General features: G+C 43.4%; 1 protein-coding gene across 3 annotated transcripts; it reads left to right on the top strand.

The window, feature by feature from the left end:
- The first annotated feature begins 2346 nt into the window (after window positions 1-2346).
- On the top strand, window positions 2347-22866 carry DET1 (DET1 partner of COP1 E3 ubiquitin ligase). 3 transcript variants are annotated; one of them, XM_070763174.1, is made up of 6 exons: window positions 2347-2397; window positions 4638-4748; window positions 6462-7655; window positions 13202-13392; window positions 17690-17881; window positions 21704-22866. In XM_070763174.1, the coding sequence occupies exons 3-6, from the start codon at window positions 6573-6575 to the stop codon at window positions 21891-21893; spliced, it is 1656 nt and encodes a 551-aa protein (XP_070619275.1). In that variant the 5' UTR covers window positions 2347-2397; window positions 4638-4748; window positions 6462-6572; the 3' UTR covers window positions 21894-22866. The 3 variants fall into 3 exon arrangements, with proteins under 3 accessions (XP_070619275.1, XP_070619276.1, XP_070619277.1); XM_070763175.1 differs by having other exon boundaries at window positions 2389-2685; XM_070763176.1 differs by lacking the exon at window positions 2347-2397 and adding an exon at window positions 2420-2626.
- The last annotated feature ends 403 nt before the right edge of the window (window positions 22867-23269 follow it).

Raw genomic sequence — 23269 nt, 5'->3', positions numbered from 1 at the left:
ACCCAAACAATATATAATTTCCAAAGTCTGGGAAAAGCAATTATGTTTTCTCTGCTACTATTCCTGAATGTTTTATATCAGGAGTGTCAAACTTGATTTCATTGAGAGCTGCATAAGGGTTGTGTTTGACCTCAGGAAATTGGGAGGGGGCATGGCCTGGTAGGGGAGCATCTGTGGTGGCCAAGTGCTAAGGCAGAACTTCCCTCAAACCCTCACTCACTCTCACTATAATCTTCCTTCCTTCCTTCCTTTTTTTTCTTCCCTCTTCATTCTTTCTTATTCCTTCCTCTCTTTCCTTATTTTTCCTTCCATTTTCCCATCTTTTTCTTTCCTCTTTCCCTTCTCGGATGCTCAAAATGCAAAGGAGGAAAGATTTCTCCTTTTATTTTGTTTTGCTAGCCTCTGCCAGCAAAAATGGAGTTTGTGCATGAGCCACCCTCCCAAACTCTTTTTTTTTTCTGGCAGAGGCTCCGTAGGGCAGTTCTGTGTTGTTTCCAGGGTAGGCCAGATCTAAGCACCCCACGGGCCAGATATGGGTCCCAGGCCTTGAGTTTGACATCCATCTTCTATAGACAAGAAAGTTTTTTATCTGCTGTACTTTTGTCCACACTTATCTTTTTTAAAAGACAGACAGTTATGCATTTAACAATGAGCCATTTGTATGGTTGGATAAGTATAGGTATAGAAAATCTCAAGTCAAGTGTAAATAGGTAGGCCATTCATTGATCTTTTAAAACACTTGTGGTTGGAGAATTAAATGACATGGATGAGCAGAATCTGAGAGAGCAAGCTGAATTTAAAAATTGCTAGTTTCGGCTACCTATAATATAAACCCAGTTCAATTTTTTGTTTCATAATATTAAAAAAGGAAGACTTTCATATAAGTCACTTGTGATCAATGTAAGAGAACCCTGGTGTTTTGCAATTGGATTCTAACAGTCAATACACAGCAGGAATATTGATTCTGCTAACTTCACATGAAAACATATTTTCCAAACACTAAGCCAAAACAAAATTTGATCTATTTGATTCACAGATCAGAGAGCAAAGTGAGATTTTTTAAAATGCCTTTCTTTTTTCATATACGTATCTTCAAATACTTTGGGTGTTCCAGAGAATGGTTTCAACAAATCTGAACCATGATGCCAAAATTACTTTGGTGGACTTTTTGAAGGGATGGTGGTGGTTGCCCAAAATAAATTATATGTTTTGAGATAAAACTTATTTTTTTTTTTAAAAAAAAAAGATATGAAAGCTAATAACATTGTGAACAACACATTATAATCAAATGTGCTGATGTATTTAAATTGCAATCCCAACTACGGTTAGCCTCATTCATCGCTCAATACTTTCTTGGTGCATTAACTTGCGGTTTTCTACAGAGCTTAATGTACTGTAGCGATATTAGATGAATTGTGTTCATAGTAAAGTCCTCAGTTTATATAAACGAAACATGAGACTAGACTGTTAGACTGCACTGGTCACAACGAGAAAGGAACATAGATGATTAAAAAGTAAAAAAATATTTTCTGGTCATTAAGCTGGGAGTCATATACCATAGTCCTCTCAAAAGCTTCAAAGTCCAAGTTGACAATAAGCCCTGTGTAGTGTGGGTCCTATTATTCCATCCCAATCTGTTTACTACGTGTTGCCATTTTCAAACTTATGTCTCCAGAGTCCACACTCAACATTTCTAGCTTGCAGAGCAACTACGTGCTGCAGAGGTTGGCAGGTGTAACATGTAGAGGATACTAGGCTGGTGTATATGTGTTCATATATGTATAAGATGTGGTCGTGATGCATTAGGTTGTCATGGTATCCTGCTAGGTAGCAGCTGTGGTGGCAAGGCATCCAACTGATGATGAGTGGTTGGCATGGCAACCTCAAGGGGGCCTGTCTTTATTCTGCCCATAAAAAGGTTGGAGTGGGGAAGGGTCTTTCTTGGAGTGGTTATCCTAGGGACCACATCTGTTGGTTTGTCTATATTGCCATCAAGCACATCATGAGACCCATCTTCAGCCACTGAGCTGCCTTCTGGAGGAGAGGGCGGCCCCTTAGATACCAGGAGCGCTCTTCCTTCCTAAGAAACCGGGTTGCCATGGCACCTATTTCAACGAAGATGCGGTTGCCATGACAGCGACGCAGCAGGGCGACATAGAGGGAGCCAACGCACGTCGCGCCCTCCAAGCGCCGGGGGACGCTGCCCGGCACAGGAGAGTTGGAAGCGTGAGTATTAGTTGTCGCTCTATCATTCACCCTCATTTACTCTATGTCCTCTGCGAATTTCGAGCTTTGAGATTGAAGCGGCCAATCAGCTTGCGGCGGGACTCGTTGGTTGGGGTTAGGCCCGCCTTTCCTGGCGGAAAGATGGCGGCCGCCAGCGCTGACGAGTGAGCGGTGGGTATTCTCCCGGTCGGGAGGGAGTTGGAGCGGGTAGGCATCAAGGTGGGGCCTTCCGTTGCTGCGGCCTCCCGGGATACGCGTGGAAGCGCTGGCCACGTGCGCGGAGAGGGGGAGTCGCGCTTCTCCACGGCGTGGGTCGCTCTCTGCCTCTTCCAGCCGTCCTTCGGGGGGAAAAGGGTCTCCGGTCGCCTCCTTGGGCTCTCCCTTAAGGACATAAACCGGGGTGAGGGACGTCGATTGAGGCCGATCCCCCCAATAACCAGCCTCTGGCGAACCAAAAATGTATTTATTTCTTCATATAACAAACTTATTTTTAAAAATCATTTTATTTATTTAAATTTAAATGTAATGTATTTAGATTAAATAATTATTAAACTAAATAATTTGAATTTATTTACATTTAAAATCATTTTATTTTATAATCATTAAAAATAATTTATTACCTGCCATTAGGATATATTAGCACATACAATAAGTCAGAATTATAGTCAGGTAACAATACAGAAATGGTTACATAACCTTTAAAATCTTTTTGGTGCTTCAGCAAGGATCAAATCAAGCTTCAAAAATAACAAAAGGTATAAGGAAAAATAATCTCTGTAGATTTGAACTGACTAGAATTTAGAGAAAAAAGTAACATGGATCTCTGAAGAATGCAGGTGGACAGACAAACTTCTTAATCACTTTTTGTCAGAGAAGCATACATTCTTTTCTCAATTCATCCTTTCTTCCTTTCCTTCTTGTTTTTTTGTTTTCTTCATTGGAGATGATATTAAACTCCTTAAAGTCATTGTTATCCTTTAGGGTATTTTCTCTCTCTTGTGTCTTTTTTTGCCTCATGAAGGTCATTTAGAAACTCTGCCAATTCTTCATAAATAACTTATCTCCATGTCAGCAATATCCAGCATTTCTTATAGTGTTACAAAATCCAGCTGTTAGCAGATGTCTGCTTCCACAGCCTTTTTTAAATATCTCAGTTTATGCCTACAGTCCCAATCCTAATTGGTATTCTGAGAGGTGTGCAATTTGATAACAAAGAACATTAGAAAATCCAAAGAATTTAGGATTTTTTTTAAAAAAAATCAAAACATGTAAAACAAAGTCATGGAAATATCTTCATAATCATTAAGAATAACCAGAAAGATGTCATGACCCCAAAGGACCTGTGGGAGTTTTGCTCAATTTGTCAGACACATAAATGACATTTATATTTCTCTCAAGTGGGGGGAAAATCCCCTTTATTGGATTAATTTAGTTCCTTATTAATGGAACTGCCCACCTTGATAGGGGGCTACCTCTAAATGTCCTTCTTTCCTCTTAGGTAGGTTGACTTCTGCAGAAAGGAGAAGGGAGTGCTGACTGATTGTTATTCTGTTTCTATTATTAAATGCATTTGTTATTGGGATATGTTTGCCACTTTCAGTTACTTGCAGAAATAATAAAAGGGATACAAATTAAATTAATAAAATTTATTTTCCACCCATCTTGCAGTTTGTGGTGATTCTGAGCAGTTTACAATGTGAACTAATATATTAGGTGAGAAATGCAGACTTTTGTATACAATGAATTCAAGAATGCCCTTTATTTATCAGACCTTTATCCCGCCTTGCTTCCATGAGCTTAAAGCACCCCACATAATGCTCCTTCCTCAGTTTTCCTTCCAACAATTGTCCTTTCTTAGTAATGTTGTGCTAATAAAGAATAACTGGCCCAAAGTCACCCAGTGAGTTTCTATGCCTGATGGTGGACTTGCACCTTCTTGTCTCATTGGCTTTGCTTACTTACTTGCCTAAGAAACTCCCTTATGCCTGATCATCGCCGTATGGTCTGCCCTGACTTGAAGCAGACTTTCAGACAGGGTTTTTTTTTGTCCCCCTTCATCTAGATATTTGAAATGTTCAAAATATAAAATATGCATTCCACTATTGAGTTTTGACGGTTTCATATGTGCTTAAGAAAGGTGGAAAAGAACAGAACAAGAAACAAACTAATAAGGTTCAACTTAAAGTCAGCTGAGACGTATTGCATTCTACCACAAATTCGGGAATACTAAATAGAATGGCTGAGCTTGTATTCCCAACATACTGTATTTTTCAGAGTATAAGACGCACCTTTCTCCCCATAAAAGAGGCTGAAAATTTGAGTGTGTCTTATACTTATGTAGCTTTTTAAAAACTTTTATTTCCAGCTGTAACAAGGTGCTAACAATCTTTCTGGCTCTTCTTGGCTTGCAGGCTTGTTTTTATTGCTCCTCCCTCCCAAAAAGGTTTTTTCGGCCCTAACCAGGGGATAAAAAGATGTGCTGAAGCTGACCAGACTAAGGATGCTAGCCAGATGAATACCTGGTAGGTAGACTTTTTCCCCCTATTTTCCTCCCCCAAAACTAAGGTCCATCTTATACTCCAGTGCATCTTATACTTTGAAAAATATCAGTACAGTGGTACCTCGAGATACGAGTTTAATTCGTTCCGGACCTGGGCTCTTAAGTCGAGCAGCTCTTATCTCGAACGACTTTTCCCCATAGGAATTAATGTAAATAATTTTAATTGGTTCCAGCCCTCAAAAAACTCACAAAGTTAGTCTAAATTATGCAGAAAGACATGTTTTTAATGAAGAAATGTACATGTACATATAAATGAATAATGAAGTTTCTTTCACTTAACTTGTAAACTTTCTTAAACTTTTAAATTTACATATGTTCAACTTCTCTGCCACCCAATCCTGTAGGACAGAGGTCCCCAACCCTTTTTGCACCAGGGACCGGCTTTAAGCGATCAAGAGAGGAATGGGTGAATGAATGGACGGAGGGTGGGAAGGAAGGAAGGAAAGAGGGAAGGGACAGGAACAGAGGAAGGAAGCAAGGAAACTTATGAAAGGGGAGAGTAAGAGAGGAATGAGTGAAGGGAGGGAGGGAGGGAAGAAGGTGGGAAGGAGAAAGAAAAGAAGAAATAGAGGAAGGGAAGGTAAAAGAGAGAAAGAAAAAGAGCAAGAAAGCAAGCAAGCAAGCAAGAAAGAAAGAAAGAAAGAAAGAAAGGGGGAAGGGACAGGAACAGAGGAAGGAAGCAAGGAAACTTATGAAAGGGGAGAGTAAGAGAGGAATGAGTGAAGGGAGGGAGGGAGGGAAGAAGGTGGGAAGGAGAAAGAAAAGAAGAAATAGAAGGGAAGGTAAAAGAGAGAAAGAAAAAGAGCAAGAAAGAAAGCTGCAAGCACCCCCCCGAGCCCCCCAGGCCGGCTGCAACCTTTTAAAACACGCGCGCCGCTTCGCAGCTGTCTCCTGAAGCCGAACGCGGAAGTTAGCGTTTGGCTTCAGGAGACAGCTCCTTGGCGCTTGTATCTCGAATTTGGGCTTGTAAGTAGAACAAAAATATCTCTCCCCTCCCAGCTCTTATCTCGAGTTGCTCTTAAGTAGAGCAGCTCTTATGTCGGGGTTCCACTGTATTCAGATTCTTAGTTGCAAAGCAACAACAAATACAAGAAAAGCACCCTTAAAAGAAAGATGGAAGTCCATGCTATTGCAGAGGAATTGCTACTATCTAAAAACCCTCTCATTCTTATTTGTATCAGATTAAATCATATTTCATAAAAGATTGTGTCAGATGTTTGAACTGCTTTTTCTAATATTCTGGCCTGCTTGGTTACATCATTGCTACTTCAAGTGGAATGGACTATCCAAAAAGAGGGAAGGGCTTCCTTCCAGTTTTTAGTCATTAGCTCTTCTGAGCAGTTTCTAATTTACATTAAATATTAGCTGGTTTCATTTGGGAAACAAATTTCTGAATTTCCTTATTAATAGGTATGATATTTTAGCATAGTTCTTGTGATAGTAATCCTGGAAAACAGTATAGAAATTTAGAGAATCTTGTGGCAGTTTAAAAAGTAATATTATGGGGAGGATATCTCTGTGTGTGCTTGGGGCAGAAACCATATGCCAATTTCATAACAGGTTTGAATTGCTTTCTTTTTTATAAGAACACAAATGTGTTTCACCTTAACTGGGTTTAAGACTGATGTCTCTTTCCTTGATGTCTCTTTAAGACTGATGTCTCTTTCCTCTCCAGTTTTATTACCACTGCCTCCAAATGTCCCATTACTTGACAACATGATTTGCTGCCGTGTGGCTCTCTCAGAGCCCAGAATTCCTGGGACCTTCTCTGTTTGAAGAAATTAGAATGGAACATGACAACCCAACCATCAAACCTCGTCGGATCCAGAACCAGAATGTAATCTACCGTTTGGAACGTCGAAGGATCACCTCTGGCAAAATCGGGACACATTGGCACCAAGTCCGCATTTTTCACCAAAACATTTTCCCCAATTTTACCGTGGTCAACGTTGAGAAACCACCCTGCTTCTTACGGAAATTTTCTCCCGATGGAAGATACTTTATTGCCTTCTCCTCAGATCAGACCTCTTTGGAGATTTATGAATACCAGGGATGTCAAGCAGCAGAGGATCTACTCCAGGGTTATGACGGAGAGATCTTGGCTAATGGCAACGACCAGAGGTCCATCAACATCCGCGGGCGCCTCTTTGAACGGTTCTTCGTCCTCCTTCATATTACCAACGTGGCCTCCAATGGTGAGCACTTGAACCGGGAGTGTAGTTTGTTTACAGACGACTGTCGGTACGTCATTGTCGGTTCTGCTGCCTATTTGCCTGAGGAGCCCCATCCTCCCTTTTTTGAGGTTTACCGTAACAGTGAATCCGTGACTCCTAATCCCAGGTCTCCTTTGGAAGATTATTCTTTGCACATTATAGACCTACACACAGGTAGGTTGTGTGACACCCGGACATTCAAATGTGACAAAGTCATCTTATCCCACAACCAAGGACTCTACCTATACAAGAATATCTTGGCTATTCTCTCTGTGCAGCAGCAAACTATTCACGTCTTTCAGGTCACTGCAGAAGGCACCTTCATTGATGTGCGGACTATAGGTCGCTTTTGTTACGAGGATGACCTCCTCATGCTCTCCGCCGTCTATCCAGAGGTCCAGCGGGATTCACAGACAGGAATGGCCAACCCGTACAAAGAGCCATTCATCAATTCGCTGAAACACAGGCTGTTAGTCTACTTGTGGCGAAGGGCAGAACAAGATGGCAGCGCTATGGCTAAAAGGAGGTTCTTTCAGTATTTTGACCAGCTGAGGCAGCTTCGCATGTGGAAGATGCAGCTGTTGGATGAGAATCACCTCTTCATCAAATACACAAGCGAGGACGTAGTCACTTTACGAGTGACGGATCCTTCGCAGGTAGGAATATAGTTTTGTCTCGTGTGTATCTGATTCAACGGTATACAGAGATGAGAGTAACCAAAGAACTTTCAAACATAGTCCAGCCTTCCACAGATTCTATCCAGCATCCTTTCAATACCATAGTTGCCTTATTAGATAGCAAAATTCTGTAATGTTGTCTATAAACTATATAACTATTGATTCTGGATCTCCACATTGAGCTTAAATGGATGACTACAAATTTTAAGAAAAACTCTCTAGACACATTTTAGAATAGAATAGAATAGAATTCTTTATTGGCCAAGTGTGATTGGACACACAAGGAATTGTTTTGATGCATATGCTCTCAATGTACATAGAAAGAAAAGATACATTTGCCAAGAATCATGAGGTACAACACTTAATGTTTGTCATAGGGTACAAATTAGCAATCAGAAAACAAACAATATTAATATACATTGTAAGGATACAAGCAACAAAGTTACAGTCATACAGGCAAAAGTGGGAGGAGGTGGGTGATAGGTACGATGCAAAGACTAATAGTACAGTGGTGCCTCAGTTCTCGACCACAATTCATTCCAGAAGTGTGGTCGAGAACTGATTTGGTCGAGTACCGAATTTATTTATCTCATAAGAAATAATGGAAATGGATTTAATTGGTTCCCAGCCCCTGTTAACTCGCTGGGAACCAATTAAATCTATTTTCTTTATTTCCTATGGGATAAATAAATTCGGTACTCCAAGCTGCAGGAAGGGTGGGGGTGGCTGCAATCCCGGCAGCTTTGGGGGGCTCCTTTCCTCAATGCTTCGTATTATCACCTGTAGGCAGCTGCAAAAACTTTCTCCTTCACGGCGGCGGCAACAGCGGCGGCTTCCCTTTGAGGAGCAACAGCGCCGGGAACGTCACGTAATAAAGGGAAGCTTCTGGAGCGGCGGCAACTGCTGAGATGGCTCCGGCGTCTTCCCTTCATCACGTGACGTTCCCGGCGCTGTTGCTCCTCGAAGGGAAGCCGTTGCCGTTGCTGCCGCCGAGAAGGAGAAAGTTTTTGCAGCTGCTTACAGGTAATAAGAGGAAGCAATGAGGAAAGGAGCCCCCCGAGGCTGCCGGGATTGCAGCCACCCCCACCCTTCCTGCAGCTTGGAGCTCTTATAGAGCTCCTCAGCCCCCTGAAGCTGCTGGGATTGCAGCAACCCCCGGCGGTAACATTTCGGATAATGAACAAAATTTTCTGTGGCTGTTCGGTATCCGAATTTTTGTTCAGATACCGAAGCAAATTTTTGCCGAAAATTTTGTTCGTTATCCGAAATGTACGAGAACCAAAGCGTTCGAGTACCGAGGTACCACTGTAATAGTAATACAGCCTTACTGAATAGTTGGACAGTGTTGAGCGAATTATTTGTTTAGCAGAGTGATGGCATTCAGAGAAAAACTGTTCTTGTGTCTAGTTGTTCTGGTGTGCAGTGCTCTAGTTGAAGCAGTTTGTGTCCAGGATGCGAGGGGTCCATAAATATTTTTACAGCTCTCTTTTTGACTTGTGCAGTATACAGGTCCTCAATGGAAGGCAGGTTGGCAGCAATTCTTTTTTCTGCAGTTCTGATTCCCCTTCTGAAATCTGTGTCTGTCTTGTTGGGTTGCAGAACCGAACAAGACAGTTATAGAGGTGCAGCTGACAGACTCAATAATTCCTCTGTAGAACTGTATCAGCAGCTCCTTGATACAAAAGTGTACGTTTTTACATGTATATATTGTTTTGTCTTCCTATCAGGCTCTACTTTTGTCTAAAAGCCTCTCTGGTCTGTAATCTTTTTTTCACAGGAAAGTAATTTAGCCTCTTCACTGTTTTATTTTGCAACTTTTGTGCTTTCCCATTTCTCTTTAAAATGGGTTGATCAGAACAATGTGCATTATTTAAAATAGAGTTTTACGCATCACATACGCTAGTATAAAAAGTGTTTTACTTTCAGTTATATTCCAACACAGATGCATATTGCTCTATTGATTGTTTTACTTTCATTATCTTCCACATGATCCCTAGCAAAGGGTTTTGCCTTTTCTAGGGTTGAGTCTTCTACGAAAGTTTCTGAGTACAAAATCTTTTCCTAATGAGTTAAGCTTAGATCCCAGGACTGTAAAAGTTGGTTGTCCAGAAGAAAAAAAATGACAACCCTGAGTCTAATATGGTTTGGATTCCTGAAACTCTGCTTTGGTTGTTTATCTTCACTTTTCATACCTTTTAGCTGGAGCAAGAGATGTAATTTTGTCAGGAGATCTTTTTAACCATTCCTGTGTGCTGTTGAGACCAAACCAAACAATGTTCTCCGAAAGGGCTTAATACAATTTAGTCCTCTAAAGAAAGAAAACCTGTACTGATTGATAGGAGAGATTTCCTGAGGGCTGCACAAGATAATTGAAGGAATTCAGAAAAAAACTGAAAAATCAAATGGGGGACGGGAGGAAATGGTTGGTGCTGGATAAATTAACCCCAGTTTTAAAGAAACAATGGAGGAACATAACCTTAGTAAATGTTGGTCAAGAATGTAGGTTAATAGGGGAAAGTTATTTGTAGAACAAGAAAGGATGGTCTTAAAGGAACAAAAGTAGCTTGGAGCTATCAGAGAAATGGGCCTTTATACCGTTGGTGTATGACACAGAATGTTTAATTGCACACTTGAGTGAAAAGCTGTATGTTTTTTGGTGTATGTGTGTAGGAGGAGTGGCAGATATGTGTGTAGGAGGAGTGGCAGAGTTAAAAGAGGGAATCAGCTTAGAATCCCTACATAGCCACAAGTGCTCTAAATCTAACCCCCTTTGAATTTTGTTGATTTTTGTCCGACTCCAGATGCTGTTACTTGAGGAGATTCCTGTGCATAGGCACGAGTAGTAATATATCAGCTTAATTGGACCATCACATGTTGGACCTGGTCAGTTGCTTCTTAGGTTGCTTTTTAGTTCTTCAGAATTCTCCTTCATTTGATTGTGTAAGATGGGTTCAAAAGACAGTGACTTGGAGCTGATACCGTTCAAAGTATTGGGCTTGTCTTGATGGAGACTTTAAAGAGTGAGGTTTTCCAGAGGTTGTGTGTATTCCAGCTGCAGTGTTGTTTCGGTTGCTCATGGCAGCTTAGTGGAAGGCCTAAAGCACACCTCTTGTGATTGGAAGCGTGTGGAACATGATTGACACAGATGAACCACAGCATCCATTCTGACCAGTGATGGCAAACCTTTCTTGATTCGCGTGCCAAAAGGCTGTGTGTGAGTGTGATAGCATGCGTGTACATGCCCACACCCCTTTCCCCCCCCACATATGCACAAACACACACATCCCATGCTGTCCCCCGCGCATGTGCACAGGCCTTTCTGAAGCCTGGTAGGCAGCGGTGGATTCATACCGATGTGGTCCAGAGACCCAGTGTGAAAAATCAGTGGCTCTCTGGACCACATTGGTGTGAACCCACCCGGTGAAAAAAAGTGCGTTTTCCGAACTTCCAGTTTGTCTGTTGGGGGATTTTTCTGTCTCCGGGGCTTCAGTGAAAGTTCCCTGAAGCGTCCAGAGGACGAAACTACCTTTCCCAAGGCCAAAAATCAGCTGGCCAGTATGTGCATGCACGCTGGAGCTGAAACATAGAAAGGTTTCGTGTGCCCTCCCAAATGGCTCTGCATCCCACCTGTGGCATGTCTACCATAGGTTCACCATCACGGATTCTGACTATTCTGACAGCCAGATTGTGCTTCTAGGATTTCCTTGCTTTGACTCTACAACTATTTTGGCCAATATATATGTGCATGGGTGAGGCGCATTCGCTCCAATTTTTTGGTACCATTGGGCGAACCAGTAGGTAAATTATGCAAATCCCACCCCTGGTCATGTGATCCCCTTTTGTGAGAAGCAAAGGCAATTGGGAAGCCATTAGCCATTAATGGAGTTCCCTTAACACCCGTGTTCCTAACTTAACAGCTGCAGTGATTCACATAACCATGGTGGCAAGAAAGGTCATAACATAAGGCAAAATTCACGTAACAAGTGTCTCACTTAGCAACAGAAAGTTTGGGCTCAGTTGTAATCATAATTGGAGAGCTACCTGTTTAAAAATTGCTTCGTTGCCAGGGGTCAACTAAGCACACAGACAGCTTAATTTTTCTTATAATTTTATAAGCAGGTGTCTAATATTCACAACGAGATAAACCCATGATGGTGAGCCTATGGCACACGGAGCCATATTGGAGGTCACAGGAGGCATTGCTCTATGTCACCCATGGGGCATGCGCCATTCACGTGCATGCTGGCCAGTTGATTTTCATCCTTCTTTTTGGCTGTTTTCACTCTCCCCAGGTTTCAGGAAATCCTCCTGAAGTCTGGGGATGGCAAAAAACAGTCCAATGGGCAAACATATGTTGTATATGTAGGAGCAGGGCATAGGTGTGGACACACCCTTTTGGCATGCGAGCCGAAAAAGGTTCACCATCACTTATATAGAGCCGGAGTGGCACAATGTTAGAGTGCAGCACTGCAGGCTACCTCAGATAACCGTTAGCTGTAGTTCAACAGTTCAAATCTCACCACCAGCTCAAGGTTGACTCAGTCTTCCATCCTTCTGAGGGGGTAAAATGAGGACCCGGATTGTTGGGGGCAAGATGCTAATTCTGTAAGGGCTGTAAAAGCATTATGAAACAGTATATAAGTCTAAAGGTTATTGCTATTGCTATAAACTATAGCTTTTTTAAAAAAAAGATTCTCAAGCTGTGTTCCAAAAACTTAAGTTACAAGTCTCTAGAAACGTAAAATACGATCACGTTTTTGGATTCATCTGCAGTCTATTTCCTAAGGGAGAAATTATTTACCGCTGCGTAGGGGACTTGGTTAAAATCAAAATACACCTTTTCAACATTCTTAGATAAGAATACAAGTAATTCAAAAGACATAGTTAATGGCACTCGTCTTTTCTTTTTCCAAACCAGCGGGAGATGCTAAACAGTGCAGTGTTTACAGGCAGCAGCGGAGCACAATGCCATCTAAATGACTCATCTCGGCATGTTAGAAATATTAAGACAGCCAAAGGAAATTACCGCTCCCCCCCCCATCCCTTCCCCAAATGAGTCCTACAACTCTCACCTTTCTGCATATACCAAAGGAATAATCAGCGGCCAGCTCACACCTGAGTGGAGGGGGGGATTAAAGGGGGGGAAAAAACACCATTTCCCAGCAGGCACTAAAATTAAATCTGCTTCTCGGAGAAGAAAAGCAAAATCACGCTTGGCAGAGGAAGGGGAAGGGGAACATTGAGTGTCCAGTTCAAAATAAACAAATCCAAAAAAGGGGGCATTGGAGGAATTTCTCCCAGCTTCATAAACGATTTGACAGCGGTTAATAACCCAGTCAAATCTGCTTTCCTTTCAAACGATGGAAAATGTGAGGGATTACTGACAAAAGGCAGGATTCTTCCACAAAAATGAAAGTTTCCGGGGTTTTGGGTTGCTGCCTGATGGCTTGGGGAGTTGGCTCGCTCACAGGAATCGTTGCCCCGTCTACCCAACCGGCATCAATTTCCCCTTTTCTTCTTTCCAGCCTTCCTTTTTCGTGGTGTACAACATGGTGACTACCGAGGTGATCGCTGTCTTCGAAAACACGTCAGACGAGCTGCTGGAACTCTTTGAGAACTTCTGCGACCTCTTCCGCAACGCCACCCTCCACAGCGAGGCTGTTCAGTTCCCTTGCTCGGCCTCAAGCAACAATTTCGCCAGGCAGATCCAGCGCCGGTGAGCCTCCTCCCTTCTGTTAAACCCTTCCTCCGCCAGCCTGGTGAGATTTGAACTGCCAAATTGGAGGCAGCCGGCAGTCAGCAGAAGTAGCCTGCAATACTGCTCTCTAACTACTGCGCCACCATGGCTCATTGGTGTTATCTGAACAGTAAGGAACAGAATAATCTTTCCTGGAATTCACCTTAGTAAAGAGAACACGGCGCTCTCCCTGTTTCCTGACTTCAAAGCAAGCAATGACTTTACCTTGTAAGCTATAGATCAGGGATGTCAAACTCAAGGCCCGTGCCGTGCTTAGATCTGGCTTGCGGGGCTGCCCCAGGAACAGCGAATGGCTGGCCCACGGTGCCTCTGCCAGCAAAAATGGAGCTCAGGAGGGCCGCACCCAGCCCTCCCAAGCTCCATTTTCACTGGCAGAGGGTTGCAGGAGGCTGTCGCAGCTGAAAATGGAGATTGGGAGCCCCTTCTCGCTGGCAGAGTGTTCAGACCACCACAGGGCTCCCCCGACATGAATGACGTTAAGCTGGCCATGTCTCCCCAAGGTTAAATGCAACCCTGCTGCGGCCCTCAATGAAATCGAGTTTGATGCCCCTGCTATAGATTGTTGTTTTTTTCCTCAACAATTTAACAAGGACAACAAACTGCTTCTCATTCCTTCCATTTACATCCCCCTCCCCCCTTTACATCAGGAGTGTCAAACTCAAGGATCTGGCCCATGGAGTACTGTATTTTTTGGAGTATAAGACGCACCTTTTCCCTCCCTAAAAGAGGCTGAAAATTCAGGTGCGTCTTATATTCTGAATGTAGCCTTTTTCGAAGCTTTTTCCCCCAGCCCTAGCTAGGTGCTAACAATCTTCTCAGATCTTACCTTGCAGGTTCTTTCATTATCATTGTCTGCGAAGAATATTTTCCAAGCCCTGAGTCTTTGCAGGGGTTTTTTCATTGCTCTAACTTCTCCAAATGTTTCTTTCCAGCCCTAACCAGGTGCTAACCATGGTCCCAGCTCTTACCGGCTTGCAAGCTCTTTCATGGTTACTCTCTGCGAAGAATGTTTTCCAAGCCCTAAGTCTTTGCAGGTTTTTTTCCATTGCTCTACTTGCTCTAATGTTTCTTTCCAGCCCTAACCAGGTGCTAACCATGGTCCCAGCTCTTACCGGCTTGCAAGCTCTTTCATTGTTACTCTCTCTTTTTAAACCCCTAACCAGGGGCTAAAATAATGTGCTGAAGTTGACCAGACTAAGGATGCTAGACCAGTGTTTCCCAACCTTGACAACTTGAAGATATCTGGACTTCAACTCCCAGAATTCCCCAGCCAGCATTTGCTGGCTGGGGAATTCTGGGAGTTGAAGTCCAGATATCGTCAAGTTGCCAAGGTTGGGAAACACTGTGCTAGACAGATGAATATCTGGTAAGCAGAATATTTCCCCTATTTTCCTCCCCCCAAATTAAGGTTATTTATACTCCAGTGCATCTTATACTCTGAAAAATACGGTACTTAGATCTGCCTTGGAAACAGAGCTCCATTTTCACTGGTAGAGGGTTGTAGGATGCCGTTGTATCAAAAAATGAAACTCATGAGCCAGTTTTCGCTGACAGAGTGCTTGGGCCACTACAGGCGCCCCCGACAGGAGTGACATTGAGTTGGCCATGCCCCCCCCCAACCGCATCCCCGTCCCTGAGGTCAAACACAATCCTGATGAGGCCCTCAATAAAATCGAGTTTGACACCCTTGCTTTACATCATTCAAGGATGAGAATGGGTTCCACTTTATCCTTTAATCTCAGAAGATCTGTAGCCATAAAACCTTTTAATTTTCATGTTGTTCTTCAAGGAAACATAATTTAAAGGCAGGCATCGCATTGTCACCCCATTGTGATATCTATCATTGAAGTTTAAAGAGTCCAATTCTTAGAATAGTCATAAGGATTTACTTCTGGATTTAGTTCCAGGAAACCAACACTTGGCCTTTCAAAGAAAGGTTTTTTGCACAGATTCAATATTCCTGGCAAGACCAGGAGTTTTAGGTTTAACAAGTAGGAATTTGTACTTTAAAGAGCTCTGCGATTTTTCCCGTTGAGTGGTATAAAAGCTGTTGTCATTCTGGTATTTTGCTTTAATGTCAAGAGATTGAAAGAAAGTGCAAGGTGTTTTTGTTGTCTCTAAATTATTAATTGATGTTTTCTTGAAGAAAAAGATATTTCACACCCTTCAAATGCTCTTGGTTTTCTTTAGTTCAGCATCTAGTTACCTCTTCCATTTTATTGGCTCAGCGTCTGGTTAGCTCTTTCTGATTATGATTATGATTTATATATATGTAAAAATATCACTGCTATCCAAAAAACATATATACAATATATATGTTTTTGGTCATCACTGATTTTTTTACAGAGAAGCCTGCAATGAGCCTCTAAGGAATTACTCTTAGATTTTTGCTGGAAATGCAATCTAAAAATCATTATGCTGCTCAATTTCTCTTCAAGTACAGGTGATTCAGTACTTCAGAACTATTTATCTGGTTATCTGTCTTCATAGCACCATAGCTGCTTCATTTGTGTCTTGATTGCTCTGAAGGAGTTTAACTACATGTTCCCCTTGCTTTCGTTTTAATCTCAAAAAAAGCACACAAAATAGACAAGTTTGAATTTTGGTAGCTTCATGAGATTTGAACCTGTCTGACAAATCTGGCTCTCTGAATGATGCCGTGATTTCCTCTAACCCTGGGGTAAAACACTCAAGGCCTGCAGGCCGTCCTGTGGGGTGTTTAGAACTAGCCCACGGAGCCGCCCTGGAAACAAACAGTGAAGGACTGACCCACAGTGCCTCTGCCAGAAAAAATGGAACTTGCGAGGTCCAAAGGCGGCCCTTTTGAGCTCTGTTTTTGCTGGCAGAGGGTTGCAGGAAGCTGTTCAGCTGTTCAAGCTCAGGAGCCTGTTTTCACTGGGACAGTGCTCGCGCCGCCACAGGCACCTCCGACACGAGTGACATCGAGTCAAACACAACTCTGATGCTGCCCTCAATGAAATCCAGTTTGATACTCCTGCTCTATCCGTATTCAGTGACTACAGCTTTGAGGTCTTAGGCAGAAGTTATTTTCCCCCAACATGCATCTGTTTTCCCCCTAAAAGAGATTGAAAATTTGGTTGTGTCTTATACTCCAAATGTAGCTCTCTTCTTTTTTTGGGGGGGGGGGGGAAGCTTTCCCCCCAGCCCCAATGAGATGCTAACAATCTTCCCAGCTTGCAGACTGGTTTTCATTGCTACTCCCTCTGAAGAAGGTTTTTTTCGGCCCTAACCAGGGGATAAAATAATGTGCTGAAGCTGATCAGACTAAGGACACTAGTCAGATGAATACCTGATAGGTAGATTCTCCCCCCTCCCCATTTTCCTCCCCCAAAAGTAAGGTGCGTGCTGTGGCCTGCCAATTAGCCTATGCAGCCAGAGCCTTTAGAAGCCTGCAGTGCCTCTTGGCAGGGCTGAGAAAGGAGGGTCTACTCCTTTGTTTGAATGTAAGTGCATGCAGGAACTGCCGAAATGCAGTAAGGTTTAGTCTGGTGGAGGTCTACTCTAGAGTAGAGCTGCAGGCTAATTGGCCATGCCATTAAGTCTATTTAAGGCCTAACCATACTAGGGGTAATGGCAGGAAACAACTCCAATCCTGAATCTTGACTTCAATTTCCAGTTTGCATCGTGACTCTTGGATCCTGTATTGTAGTTCATGAATATTAACCTCTGTTAATTAATATTAACTTTCCAGTTTGCATTGTGGCTTGAATCTTGGCTTCAGTGGTTCCAGTCTTCAGAAAACCTGTCTCTTCATAGCTTTTCACAAAACCTTTCTGTTCATAGCCTACTCAGTTACACTAGTTTGCTTTCTTTGTTTCGGCTTGGACTAATTTCTAAGAACTTTGCCAACTCTTGGGGGCTCAATAAGATAACTGGACTTCCTTGTCTTTCTTGTCCTGGTCTTCTTTGAAATGTTTGTAAATTAATTTCTAGAACAAATTATGTTTTGTGTGTTGCGTACTTATTTGGGGCTTCGGTGCGTGGGACAGAACAGTGTGTCTTATACTCCAGTGCGTCTTATACTCCGAAAAATATGGTATTTTCCTCAAAAGAGATTCCAAAGATTGGCCACAGCTAAACTCCACTCCTTTTATGAATTCAGGATTCTTGTTTGTCTGATTTCCTCAAAGCTAACATATAGTAAGTACTAGGTGGGTGGAAGGGAGGAGAGGTGGAATGGTTTTTGTTAATGTCATTTCTTTCAGCTTCATAGCCTTCTCCTTCTCTGCTTCAGTTTCAAGGACACTATTGTCAACGCAAAGTACGGGGGACACACAGAGGCTGTGCGTCGGCTCCTGGGTCAACTGCCAATCAGTGCACAATCATATAGTGGCAGCCCTTACCTTGACCTCTCTCTCTTCAGTTATGATGACAAGTGGGTTTCAGTCATGGAACGTCCCAAAACGTGTGGCGACCACCCAATCAGGTATGCACTATGCCTTGATTTACACAGTGGCATTAGAAAGAACAAGCCAATTACATATAGTTTGCTTCCCAGTTAGCCAGGAAACAGGTAATAATAAGGTTTATGTTGTATCATTAATTGGGCAATGAATAGGGTCCTTGGCTTGATCCACCGTAGGCTACCGGTAGTCCTCAACTTACCACCACTATTGAGCCTAAAATTTATGTAGCTAAGTGAGAAATTCATCTAATAGCAATAGCATTTAGACATATAACCCGCTTCACAGTGCTTTTACAGCCCTCTCTAAACAGTTTACAGAGTCAGCCTATTGCCTCCAATAATCTGGGTCGTCATTTTACCCACGTCGGAAGGATGGAAGGATAAGTCAACCCTGAGATTGAACTCTTGACAGTGGGCAGAGCTTGCAATACTGCCTTCTAACCACTGTGCACCATGGATGGATGGGTGGATGGATGGACGGACGGACGGACGGGAGGGAAGGAAGGAAGGAAGAGCATTTAGACGTATATGTCACTTCACTGTGCTTTATAACCATCGCTAAGTGGTTTGCAGAGTCAGCCTCTTGCCCCCAACAATCTATTTCCTCATTTTATCCACCTCAAACATAGAAAGCTGAGTCAACTTTGAGCCTGGTGGAATTTGAACTGCCAAATTGCAGGCAATAGGCAGTCAACAGAAATAGACTACATTCTAACCACTACGCTACCACAGCTCTTAAGTGAGATTTGCCCCATTTTACAGCTTTTCTTACTGCCGAAATGCAGTAAGGTTTACTCTGGTGGAGGTCTACTCGAGAGTAGAGTTTCAGGCTAATTAATTGCCCATGCCCTTAAGACCACTTAAGGCCTAACCACGCTAAGGCTAATGGCAGGGAACAAATCCAATCCTGAATCTTGACTTCTGTTGACAGTGGAAGGGCCAAAACTTAAGCAGACTGAAAACTGTCACCATCAGCCTTTTGGGGAGGAGCGTTTTAGAAGCCCGACAGCGTGGTAGGTAGGTAAGCTTTTCCACTGCTATAACAATTGGCCCCCGGAGGGAAGTGCTCTCCATTACTGTTCTTTATTGGCACGCATCTTGCATTTCGGGGGGATCTTAATTTCTCCGCTGCTTTCAAGGCAGTGCAAATGGCCTCTGATTGCAGAGCACTTTTCAAAAAATAGATATTAAAAAGGGGGGGGGGGAGGAATACAACCGAGACAGAGCCTATCTCGGAGATTACAGGGCACTTTTCTTGAGTATGGCAAATTGCCCTGAATTAGAATGGCAAAGGCAGAAACTCACAGAACTGAAGTTTTTCCCCCCTTCCCTGTTTCCTCCCTCCCTCCCCTTCCTTTGCCTACCACCTCCACTTCCTGGAGAGAAGGAAGGCATTTACACAGTGGAACTACCCAGATGGTTGCTCTTTTCCCCCCTGCGTGTTTGTGTGTGCATGTGTATGTGTGTTTGTCTCTTAATTGCCACGCCAGCTAGGAGGCTTTTAGGAGCAGGATATAAATAACGACTGTTTAGAAAGGATGCAATGAATGCAGCAGACCGGATTATGAAACCTGGAGGGTATTCTACTTTCCTCAGAGCATCCGCTTCAGTCATGGGTTGCAGCCAGTATGGCTGCGATCGGGACTCCAGTGGCGGAAATTGAGATGCGCATGAATTCGAGACCAAGATCTTCGGAGAGGGGCGGCATACAAATCTAAATAATAAATAAATAAATAAAAATAAATAAATAAAGGTATAAAGAATAAACTGGAATCACTCTATAATTTGTAAATACAGTGGTACCTCTACTTACGAACTTAACTCGTTCCGTGACCAGGTTCTTAAGTAGAAAAGTTTGTAAGAAGAAGCAATTTTTCCCATAGGAATCAATGTAAAAGCAAATAATGTGTGCGATTGGGGAAACCACAGGGAGGGTGGAGGCCCTGTTTCCTCCCAGGAGATTCCTAGAGAGGCCCCACGAAGGCTTCTCTCTGCCTTTTCCAGCTCTGTTTCCTCCCAGGAGATTCCTAGAGAGGCCCCACAGAGGCTTCTCCCTGCTTTTTCCAGTTACAGTTTCGGAGGCTCGGGTTTGTAAGTGGAAAATGGTTCTTGAGAAGAGACAAAAAAAATCTTGAACACCCGGTTCTTATCTAGAAAAGTTTGTAAGTAGAGGCATTCTTAGGTAGAGGTATCACTGTATTGTAATGTTCTTGGTTTAAAATGCTATAAATAAGGAACACCCTCATTTTGGTGGAGGAGTTTGTACGTTGTTGGGTGGCGGGAGCACGCATCACTATGCCCTGTGTTTTATGTTGTATGTATCTGTTATTATTATTATTAAAAAATTAATAAAATTTATTATTAAAAAAAAGAAAATGAGATGGGCACGCATCTCCGCACCCTGATGTGTGTGCGCGTGTGCATGCACGCATGAGATTTGGTTTCTGCGCATGCACGGCAAGCGAAATCTCGCACGAGGATGCACTCATGTGTGAGTTTCCAACGATTTTTGGTGGTTTTTTGCTTCCCTGCACGCACCGAAGCAAAGAAATCGCTGAAAATCGGTGAAATCTCGCCCAAGAAAATGTCCTCGCGCAAGATTTTGCTTGAGGGATGGCACACAAATCCAATTAAATAAAAAATGCGCATAGGCAGAAGCCAAATCTTGCACCGAAGAGCGCACGCCCATGTGCCAGATGCGCATGCACCCGCGACAATATCGTAGCGGCCGGTAAGTGGAACCCCCACCTGATCCTCTTCCCCACCTTCTCTGCATGCCACGTGAGGGCTTGATCCAGGGCGTGACAGCTTCCAAGCACAGGCCTGATTTGTCTTAGACTGCGCTGGACAGTGGACCGTTTTCTTCGGCACTTGAGGTGCTTTGCTTCGCTTGACTTTTCGTTTTTTCCCCTTCGCCCAACGTCACTCACAATCCTTTTTGCTGGAGGAGGGAGTTTTAAATATGCTGCCTTGAGCTGCTGTAGGAGAGGCAGGATCTGAGCCATAGTGGATAATATTGGACTTCAATCCCACCGGCTAGCTCGCTTGGTCAAAGGCAAACTGTTTTAATTGAAATCTTTTTCATAGAGGGGTTGTAATGTCTCCTTTCCTGGGGTTTTTTTTTTTTGTCTTTGTCTTTACTTTGGTCAAAACAGCATGACGTCTTCCTTTGCTCACTAAATTAGGTGAGATTGATGTTTATTTAGTTCTGTGTGCCCAAAGACTAGCTATTCAACATTCTCTCTCTCTTCGTCCCTCCCTCTCTTGATTACTCTGTTTCTGCCTCCTCTCCCTCTCTCCCTCCCTCTTTCTCTCCCCCGTCTGTCTGTCTGTCTTTCTCCCACCCCCTCTCCCTCCCCCCTCCCTCTCTTTTTCTCCCTGTCTCTCCCTCCTTCCGTCTCTCTCTTTCTCCCTCCATCTCCCTCTTTCTATTTCCCTCTCTCCCTTTCTCATCCTCATCCTCTGCCTCTCTCTGTCTCTGCCTCTCTCTGTGTGTCTTCCACCCTCCCTCCCTTTCAATATCTCCCCCTCTCTGTCTCCCTCCCTCCGTCCCTCCCCTCCCTCTTTCTCTCCCTCCCCTTCCCTCTCTTTCTCCCTGTCTCCTTCCCTCTCTCTCCCTCTCGCTTTTTCTCTCTCCCTTCCTACCCCCCTTTCTCTCTCTTGCTCTCTGCCTCTCTCTCCCCCTCCCTCTCTCTTTCTCTCCCTCCCTCTTTTTATCTCTCTCCCATTCTCTCCCTCTTGCTCTCTGCTTCTCTCTCTCCCTGTCTCTTCCTCATTCTCTCTCTCTCTCTTCTCCTCCCTCTCCTTCCCTTTCTCCCTCCCTCTCTCTTTTCCCGTTCACAGATTTTATGCCCGGGATTCTGGTCTGCTGAAGTTTGAAATCCAAGCAGGACTTCTGGGTCGACCGATCAATCATACCGTCCGACGCCTGGTGGCATTTACCTTCCACCCTTTTGAACCCTTTGCTATCTCCGTGCAGCGGACTAACGCGGAATACGTTGTAAACTTCCACATGAGACATAGCTGCACGTAGTCGGGGACACTGAATAGAGACATTCTTTTTGTTTTGTTGTTTTTCCACAGATAACCTGAAGCCAAAGTCAGGCTGAAAGAAACCAAACACTAAAGCCTCTTTGGAGCAACGCATTTTTTTAAAAAAAAAATCCTGCAGTGTTTGAATCTCGCAGGAATGACGGTGCTGATGGATCCATAACCATCTTGAAATTCTTTTCTTCTCAGGTGTTAGCCATTCTTCTGTCATTCAGCACAAACCAAACAGATTATCTTTTTAAAGTTCTCTGCTCTGATAGTTGACTTATTACTACATCTACTACTAACATTGCTGCTATTTATTGAGAGGGGGCTTCAGCTGAATAAGCAACAGGAAGCCCATTTGTAGCAAGGCATTTTTTTCCTAGTTTCCTCTCTCTCTCTTGGAATAGAGCAGAGGCCTTCAAACTTGGCAACTTCAAGACTTGTGGACTTCAACTCCCAGAATTCTCCAGCCAGCTATGTCCACAAATCTTGAAGTTGCCAAGTTTCAAGGCCTCTGGAATAAGGTCCTCCCATCACTACCATGTTTCAAGGAGGTTGGTTGGTTCCCTAGTGGCCTATAGCAATAGCACTTATACAGTGCTTTACATCCCTCTCTAAGCAGTTTACAAAGTCAGTCTCTTGCCCCCAACAACCTTGGTCCTCATTTTACCCACCTTGGAAAGATGGATGGCTGAGTCAACCTTGAGCTTAGTGAGAGTCGAACTGCAGGCAGATGGCAGTCAGCAGAAGTAGCTTGTAGCATTGCATTCTTACCACCGCGCCACAGTGATGGAGATAGGGATAGAGTGCCTGCTTTTATACAGGCAGGGGAGACAGTGGGGTAAAATACTCTCGTATAAACACCTTAGAGGAATCTTTGCTTTTGATCCCCCCATCTCTTGTTCTGTGCCGTTATTACTCAGACTGCAAATGCTCACACCACTCTTCTTTAATAAACTTTATTCATAGCAGTTTTTGTCCAAATTAACAAACATCACCTCAACTCTAGCTAACTTTGTTAGCTCACGGCTACCCGGCATTCCAATCTAAGGTCTCTGATTTTATTGCTCCAGGAGCCACGTGAAGGCTAAATCATTGCTGCCCCAGATAGAGAAAATTCCACATATATCACGAACACTGGCAGCTCACCCAAAAGTTCAAACAGCTCACAGCTCTTTGGGTAAGAATTTGATCAGGGCTAGAAGCCATGATTTCTGAAAAACCTCATCAGAGCACCCTGGAAAAACAGCCTCTATGAAGAATAGTTGCACTCCACAAAGCGTTTACCCAGACTCTCACTCTTATATACCTCTAGTGACAAATCAGCAACTCTAGAGTTACACACAGTGCAGATCACTTCCTTTTTCCGTACAA

The sequence above is a fragment of the Erythrolamprus reginae genome, chromosome 10 (assembly GCF_031021105.1).
Source record: "Erythrolamprus reginae isolate rEryReg1 chromosome 10, rEryReg1.hap1, whole genome shotgun sequence".
NCBI classification, from domain to species: domain Eukaryota; kingdom Metazoa; phylum Chordata; class Lepidosauria; order Squamata; family Dipsadidae; genus Erythrolamprus; species Erythrolamprus reginae.
This window is presented reverse-complemented; position numbering and strand designations above follow the sequence as displayed.

What these genes read in the sequence shown, in the direction of transcription:
- DET1 (XM_070763174.1), top strand. Translation starts at nt 6,573, where the DNA reads ATGGAACATGACAACCCAACCATCAAACCTCGTCGGATCCAGAACCAG. An exon ending in GCCAGGCAGATCCAGCGCCG is followed by an intron (nt 13,393 to 17,689) that starts GTGAGCCTCCTC and finishes TCTCTGCTTCAG; the next exon opens with TTTCAAGGACACTATTGTCA. An exon ending in TGTGGCGACCACCCAATCAG is followed by an intron (nt 17,882 to 21,703) that starts GTATGCACTATG and finishes TCCCGTTCACAG; the next exon opens with ATTTTATGCCCGGGATTCTG.